Below are 8,943 nucleotides of genomic sequence, written 5' to 3' on the forward strand. Positions count from 1 at the left end.
TTTTTTTTTGGTTAATCAAAAATCTTGATTACTTGAGTAACTGAACTTTTGAGTAATCATAATTTCCAATTAATCGAATAATTGAGTTATTTACTTTATGATTAATTAAAATTTTGAGTAATCAATTAATCGCACAGCCCTAATATAAAGTGTTATGGATGTGGGATGATTATAACCCGTGCCGACTTGCAGTTGAAGTTTTGATCCAGAACTTGTACTGAAGTAGTCATGCGGTGCGAAAAAATTTAACATCACATAAAAGTGTTCTTATACGATATGTATTTCCATCTGTATATATGACTGTGTGGATACATATGTACATATGTAGTTGATGCAAATTCTGCCAAATTCACAGTATTTAATTAATTGTTCAAAATCACGTTCTGTGAAAACGAAATAAAACAAACACAGATGATGTCTGATGAAAATAGAAACATTTCTATTTCGTATAAACGTGCATTTGTTTTGTACAGAAACAAATCGAATATGCCTTTACACGATATGTTGGTATTGCCATATGTAAAATGTGGCATGTACGCATGCAAATACATATCGTGTAAGAACGCTTTAGACAGTCGGCATGTTTATCGCACGCATACTGGAGCTGAAACGTATTAAATATGGACCGCAATCACTATGAGGTCCATCAAAAAATTTATATTAATAATTATTTCAAGATTTTAGAATTTGTTTTTAACAAATTTCTGAGTTTTTTCGCGCTTTGAAACAACAAGCGTATTTTATTTAACCATAACAAGCTAGTAGCTAAATCATGGTCAACTAAAACCGAATTGGCTTATTTCCCATGAGCCGTGCACAGAAAAACTGATTCTTAGAGACTAAAAAATGCCTAGTCCGTTTGCATCGTGCGGGCGATGAGGCATGATGGGCAATATGGGCGTAGCCAGGTAGTGGTAACATTTTTCCTATATATTCCAAAATATTACCAGGAAATGCTAGCTTAATAGTTTCAGCCCCACCAGAGAGGGAAGCTAGACGTATTTGCGGCAATAAGTAGAGAGAGGGCGAAAAACGTGAGAGCGAAAAGCTTAAAATGCTGGCCGACATGAAAAAAAGGGCCGACATTTTTATCAGAGAGTCAGGCGACTTACGGAAGATCTCAAGACTCCTGTAAGTACAACCATGGCGACCTAGTGACCGATATCCAGAACGTACATAAATTATGGAGGGAACACCTTTCGACCCTATTGAATGGCAGCACTGAAAGTTGTGGAGAAGACGAACCCGAGCCCCCAGTCAATGAGGATGGAGCCGATGTCCCAGCGCCCGACGATAACGAAGTACGAATAGCGATTATGCTGATGAAAAATAACAAAGTTGCTGGAACTGGCGGCCTGTCAGTCGAGGTATCCAAGTACAATGGAGAGGAGCTGGTAAGGTGCAGGTATTTAAGGATGCTCTGCCCAATCTACAAAAAAGGTGACCCTGCAATGCGCGCCAACTATCTTATCGAGCTTGTTGTGTGGAAGACTGAAACCCACCGTCAACGAACTGGTTGCGCCTTACCAGTGTGGCTTCAGATCTGCCAAATCCACCATAGATCTCGTATTGGCAATACGCCAAAACTTGGAAAAGATCCGTGAGAAAAAGCTCGACACACAACTTCTATTTGTCGATTTCAAAGCCGCTTTCGACATCACGAAAAGAAGTTGTCTTTATGCCACGATGCACATAGGAGTATTTGAACGATTTAGGCGGCCATAAACCAATTTGACAAAATTTTGAAGGAAACTTAAAAAAATAGTCACATCCGATAGAGACCATTCCAGATAACATATCCCAGTCTTGAACAAAAATTTTTAACAGCTGGAAACTCTGTTAATGTTTTAACCTAGATATAAACCTTCTCGCCGAGACGAACACGTAAGCATGCGTGTTTCTACAATCGGACCACGGCAACATGGAGTCTATCGAAACGTTAAGAAACTTTATTTTCTTAGTTTTGATGGAATAATTCGACGTCCTCTCCATTTTTTTTGAGCTTGAGGCCTATTTTTTTCTTTTTTTAATGAAAAATATTGTAGAAAAAAAAACAAGAATTTACTATTTTATTTTTTTTTTGCATTTGAAGTCATAATATCGTCACCAGAAATGCAAAAAGACGTAACACACATCGTCGCTGAAATGAAAAAAGTCGTAACTTATAAAAAGTTCAAAATTCACTTATTCATTGATACGATGGCTTTCATCGAATTAGAACTCCCCTCGACTTTTTATGAAAAAGGACTTTTTCCATTTCGGTGACGATGTTTGTTATGTCTTTATATTTCAGGTGACCGACCACCTGTGTGGAAGATGGACCTGTTTATTTATATATGTACATTTATGTATACAACCTTAAAAAATATTGTATTAGATAATCTATGCCTATGTATATAAATAAATTTAATATTTTTTTGCGTTCTCTGGTTGTACCACGCTCGCTGCGAGTTCGCGCGGCACGCGGCATGAAAGCAAAAGCACCCGTGGCAGGAGCGAAAAAAATTAACAAGTCATTTTTAGCAAAAAAAAACCGACTTAAAAAAAATATATATACATATATCTATATATTTCATGATCCAAAGATCGGATCTAAACCAAATTAGTATGGGACTACCTCTGAGACACTACCTTTATTATTGAAATCGGTTGACGTGGTGCAAAGTTATGCGGTAGCATACATAAAAAACAAAAAAAAAAAATATTCCGACGAACTGATAACCTCCTCCTTTTTTGGAAGTCGGTTAATAACTAGCGACTCCGTGTGTTTCCGTGTTTTTTTCTTTAAAATAATGTACTATAGAATAAGGATTGATATTCAATGTATACATTTGTCTATATCTATCTTGATTCGTTTTGGCTGTTACAAACAACCGTTATGTGAACAAAGTTAATATACCCTTGTGCACAAGTGCGCTCAAATTTTACATGTGAAATTATTTAGAAGTCTTGTGGTAACTTCTTTTTAACTTCGTAGCCAATACTTCAACTTCAAGTCGGCAAGTATTATCATCATCCCACAGCAATAAAACTTTTATATATTTATTTAGCTGAAAAGAAAAAAAATTTAAAGTATGCGTATCGATTTTTGCAAAAAAAAAAATGTACATAGCGCACACGATCTTCAAAATCATATGAACTGAAATTTTTCCAGTTTTCATAAATGCAAAAGCTAAATCTGAGGTAAAGCTCCAGTTACATGGGGCGATTTTGTAGACGACTCAACATTACTCTACAAAAATCGCTCGTGTAAATGGCAGGCCAATAGTAACTTTTGCAGGCCATTATCGCCTGTGAAGAAATCGCCTCATGTAAATGCATCTTTATGTTATGGGAAAGGGAGTCTTTGCTCTGATTTTTCCAGCTTAATGCTGCTTTCACAGGGACATAAATTCATTCATATGTACAGGGACGTTGCTAAGAAATTTTTTGGTGGGGGCGAGAGGAAATACACACGACAAGTCATCCACATTACCACGTTTATAACGGCTCGATTTCCTGTTTAGATTTCAGTACAATTCAAAGAACATATAACCAAAGAACATGGTAAACTTTGGCAATACACAATATGTATAGTGTAGTGGCTAAATTAGGGCTGCCAGACGTCCTGGTTTTCCAGGATTTGTCCTGAATTAGACAAATTGTCCTGGTGTCCTGGTCCACACTTAAATTGTCCTGGTTTTTTTAATGAAGGTCAATTCATTGACACCCATCTAATTTTTAGCAGACTTCCTATGAAAAAAAGGTTGAGCTTTCTGTCATAAGTAGTCGAAAGTCGAAACGGAACGTTTTTTCTAACCTTTTTTTCTGTTTAGTTTTTTTGGTTAAAATCAAAATTTTTTATTTTCAAATGCCAAAAAGTGCAAGTACATGGCTGACTGGCAATAGATACTACCCAGTAGATAGTTTTAGGAGCTTCCAAAAGACCTTTCTGAAAGTCATTCCTTTCTTCGTTCTTTTTTGTATGGAATGGCACAAATTGAAGGCTTAGGCGTAGGAGGCAGAAAAGAAAAACCAACGTTTTTGCTTTAAAATCAACGGCCGAAAAGCTCCAAATATACAACTCGTAACAATTTATATACATTGGCCCTACTTACAAACTAAAAAAATATATACTTAACTTACCAGTGTGCTAGCATATTCAAGACGAATACAATTTAACAAGAGCGCAAGAACGGAAAATGGAAATGAACGTTCATTTATACTGGCATGTATACACAGCAGCAAGCTCATGCCACCAACAGCAATGTCGTATGCATCAAATTTCTACTGGGTACATACAAATGTATGCATACTAGGGGATCACTAAACGAATCGTTTCGTTTTGTATTGTGAACACTAACTTTATATAGGTTTCGTTTGTTTCCCTATTTCTCTGCATTCAATTGTTTTGTTTGCGTTAGCTATCGCGAACGCTAGCAGAGTAAAATTACCGCTCGCAAAATGTTTCCGAGTGATTTGAATCGGTTGTGTTTCGTTACCTTCTATGAGCGAAACTAAATGATACCGACACGTTCGCTATTGTTTGTTTTCGTTCTCTGCTTCAAATCACCGACTTGCCAGGTCCTAGCCTGGCAGGATCATAGTAATTGATTGATGAAAAGGCATAACATTGAAAAAATATGTTCCATCGTGTCCTGGAATAAAACTTTCAAATTTCAAAGGGTTTGAACGCACTGATTCCAAAAGTAAGGACTTGTCGGCTTGAAAGGAGCGGATTTTTCTAAAATATCATATTGATTTAAGCTAAAAAGAAAATCTTCTATGGACGCATTCGAAATATATCACGATTTAAAATTTTGGACGTAAAATCTTCGCCTATCCATCGCATGTTTTTTGCTAGTTTCTGCGAAGTATGGTGACTACTTTTTGGTCTGCCTGTAGTGATTAGTGGTAAATTTTAAATATTTACACAAAAATGATATTTACAGCGGATTTCAAGCAAAAATTTGTTTTTTTTGGAAAGTGGGCGTGGTTCGCCCATTCATGTAAAATATGTGTATCTCGAAAACAGCTTCACCAATCTGCGGTTAATTTGAAACACACATTGCGCCTGGCCTTCTTAAACACCGTTTTGAAAATTTTTTAAATCAGACAAAAACCACGCTTTCTAGAAACATCGATAACTTTGAGTTTTCGAAAATTATCGTTTTTTGCATGTAAAGAAAATGAATCACACGTGAATTTATTGATTCCTCAATGGATTTCGAACAATTTTATGTATAATTTATTTACGTTTTTTTTTAAACGGTGAATCGCATGGTTGTTGGAATTTTTCTTCTCTCGTGATTGGATAGAGAAGCAAAGTGAATGGGTCTGGTGGTGAACGAGGAAAAAAGAAATATCTCCTGTCATCACACAAACAGTCAGAGCATACGCATCTTGGCACCCACGTCACTGTTGACAGTTACAAGTTTGAAGAAGTAGACGACTTCGTTTATTTGGGAACCAGCAGTAACACCAATAATAATGTCAGCCTTGAAATCCAACGGGGAATCACTCTTGCCAACAGGTGCTACTTTGGACTGAGTAGGCAATTGAGAAGTAAAGTCCTCTCTCATCGTATAAAGATTACACTCTATAAGTCACTCATCATGCCTGTGCTGGTGTATGGCGCGGACGCGTAGACAATGAAAACATCTGATGAAGCGGCTCTTGGAGTTTTCGAAAAGACCAGGTGGAGCAGGACTTGGCTTCACTTAGCATTTCCAATTGGCGTCGGTTAGTACGGAAGAAAAATGACTGGCGTGCTGTTCTGGACTCGGCCAAGATCGCTTTGGCGGTTACAGCGCTAATAAAGGAGAAGAAGAAGAAGAGGAATCGCATGGTTCCGGAGATTTGCCCATGTGTACGCCTAATACGATTCAACAACTCTCAACTCGCATGCAAAATTTGATTTATGGTGGTACGGTTAAAAGTTTCAGCTCGATTAAACAGCGTGTGTCCAAATAACGTGGTAATGATAGTAACAGTAAAATAGCGTCAGTAATAGTAATAGGAGGACTAATAATAATAATAATAATAATACTATTTTGACGCTTACACTAAGTGGAGAAGCTCGTCCTCCAATTTGTGGTGTACTTCTTAACGTTAATACGTCATAAATTCTGAGTTGAACAAAAGTAACAAAGTTCACATAGAAGTAAAAGTTTATAAACAAACTGAATTATAAACAATATTTATTTTTAAGACTCAGAAAAGCGTCATATTTCAGACTCTAATATGACTCCTAACTTGGACTCGTATTTGCGTGCCCTTCTAAGAAGGGAAATATGTTCTGTTGTTCTGACTTTATAGCTCAGAAAGAGGGTTACAACTCAGAATTCGTTGACTTGTTTGACTCTAAAATGAGTCCGAATGTTTATAGAGATGTAATAAATTTAGTTAGTATGCATATAAGTATACATACATATACATACATATATTGTTCAGCATTAATTTCTTTGACATATGTAATTTTCAACTTACGTATGGCTTCGGTGCGTGTGACAACTCCATCTGATACGCAACAGTAGTCAACATATATTATTCCGAAACTTAAGAAACACGCATCCCTCAGCACATTGTTCCATTGTAACTCGAATGGGTAAAATAGCAATATAAGACCAGCAACAAAAAGAACCACATATACTCCGGCTCCAAACAGATCCGGGAACATTGGATCGCCACCGCCTAGGTTTGAGAAAGCTTCTATAAGATCGGGGGACCCATTGCCAAAAGCTAAGAGCGTTACTCCTGCTAGATGTTCATTAAGACCCATAATTCTCGATACGACTTTCAAGGCAGGAACAAAACTGTTGTTTCAATGTTTTGAAAAAATAAAACATTTCTTTAAAACAAAAAATTAGATTTGTATGTACGTATGTATGCATATACTGTAATGTTCAGATAATAGATGTTGTACATTGTGACAGCGCCATTTGGTACGCCTTTAGCTCAATGTTGTATTTTGGAAGTACGTCAGAATCGAGGAAGAAAGGAAGTCCGCTTTAGGAAACAGTAGTAGATTTCCTTTATTTTTGTTATCTTAAAGAATAATGGAAAATTAAACAAATAAACTCCGCTTCACTTAACTACTTGAATAGGTACACTTAGTTTTCTCAAGATCTGAGCTGATATCTGCAATTGTGGGCATCGGAGAAGCTTTGTTTTATTCTCATTTTAATGAACGATCCAGAGAGAAGATAAAAACATACGCGAAAAATCCCGATTAAGGCGCTTCAAATGAGCACTAAATTCAACGAAATATTCTCAACAAAATGAAAAAAAATGTGCATGTCTTACAGTTCCTCTCGTATTAAGCCTTAAGTGTATGCACACTTGTTAAATACATAAGTAATATGAACATACATATATGTAAGGCATATGACTTATTTCTAAAATTAAATATACATATGTGTACTGGGGTGGGAAAACGTACATACATATATATAAATGCAACCAAAAATTGGTTTCTAAATATTTATTTTCTTGCCTTTTTCAGTACCACTTACTATGAAAATTCCATAAATTCCATATATGTACAGTGACTGACTTATTCAAGTGTTCACATGTTAATTTTTTTTATATCCACAATGTTTTTCAAGATACAGTGTTTTTTTATTACTGTTTTATAAAAATACTGTTCATGCTTGAACCAAAACCATATATGTATGTAAATCAAATGTTCAACCAAATTTCAAACTTTTGAATTTGAAGATTAAGAACATTTTTGGATGTGCAGTTTTATAGCCCAAAAAATGTTAGTCTGATAAAGTGCAAGTTTCTAGTCGTTATGTTTGGTGGCCACTGTGGTGTACTGGTAATTCCACTCCGCAGGGCCTGGGTTCAAAGTAACATCGCAAAAATATAGAAAAAAGGTTTTTTCTTAACAGCGGTCGTCCGTCGGCAGGCAATGGCAAAACCTCCGAGTGTATTTCTGCCATGAAAAACAGCTTCTCATAAAAATACAATCGTCGTTCGGAGTCGGCGTAAAACTGTAGGTCCCTCCGCTTTGTGTGACAATATTAAGGCGCCAATCTATTATTATTATTGTGTTAAAAAAAGTACAATAAATAAAAATTTTACGTTTTTTTTTTGCCGAAATGACGATTTTTATGGGGTAAATTGACGATTTTTCAGCGAAAACTTTCGTCAACGCCGGTGTGATTATAGATATTATAGATAGATCAACGATGGGCAAACGCTTAGCAAAATGCGGCTCTTTTTACTTTCTCTTTGCTTAGAACATTCTGGCCCTTTATACTTTTTAAAAAACATATTTCTTTGCTGCACTTTCTTTTCCATTGTGTTGCATTTTTGATTTTATTCTTTTTATATACACATACGCAAATTGAGATCGCAATATTATCCGCAATTAAAAAATGAAAATTGGCTTTCTGACTTAATGTTCTTTACCGATATAAAAATTTGCAAAACTTGAATTTGTCTCTACAAGGAGGAATAAAAATGTTTTTGATTTGTCGCAAATTAAATGTACGTTTGCATACTTCATAACCCTTTTTTTGTAGCATAATTGAGGATGAATTTACAATATCCGAAATACTCCGATTTAAGAAAAGCGAATAAGGGTTGAAGTTTTTGGAATTAAAAGATAAGGCAACATAAAGCATTCCAGTTTTTTTTATGAAAAAATGGAAAAAATAAAACTTTAACAGAAGAAAAATTAAAAAAATAACAGGTTCTGTGCAAAATTTTTCCATTTGTGCTAAAGCCTGTTCTGTTACAAAAAAATCAAGTTGCTAATGAAGAATATCGATTGATAAAGAAAGGAATAATGAGTGGTCAAATGAAAATACGCAAGGATTTGTTATATGAACAACTAATTTTGAAGCAAAAAACAAAACCGACTTCAATTCTTCAATTATCGGATCTAAACAAAATTAGTATGGGACCACCCCCGATGAAAAAAGAATTTATCGAAATCGGTTAATGTCGTCCAAA

The 8,943-nt window shown here is 35.6% G+C and overlaps 1 protein-coding gene across 1 annotated transcript in view; it reads right to left on the reverse strand.

The window, feature by feature from the left end:
• The window catches only part of LOC118752045 (mitochondrial sodium/calcium exchanger protein-like), a 17,555-nt gene extending 10,039 nt beyond the window's left edge, over positions 1–7,516 (reverse strand). The window contains exons 1-2 of the mRNA XM_036486894.1: positions 7,494–7,516; positions 6,469–6,794 (exon numbers count right to left, since the gene is read on the reverse strand). Coding sequence (XP_036342787.1) covers positions 6,469–6,794; positions 7,494–7,516 — 349 coding nt within the window. The remainder of the gene's footprint in view (positions 1–6,468; positions 6,795–7,493) is intronic.
• Between the last annotated feature and the right edge of the window lie 1,427 nt (positions 7,517–8,943).

This window comes from Rhagoletis pomonella, unplaced genomic scaffold (assembly GCF_013731165.1).
Source record: "Rhagoletis pomonella isolate Grant_MI unplaced genomic scaffold, Rhpom_1.0 Rhpom_scaffold_01184, whole genome shotgun sequence".
Classification (NCBI taxonomy): Eukaryota; Metazoa; Arthropoda; class Insecta; order Diptera; family Tephritidae; genus Rhagoletis; species Rhagoletis pomonella.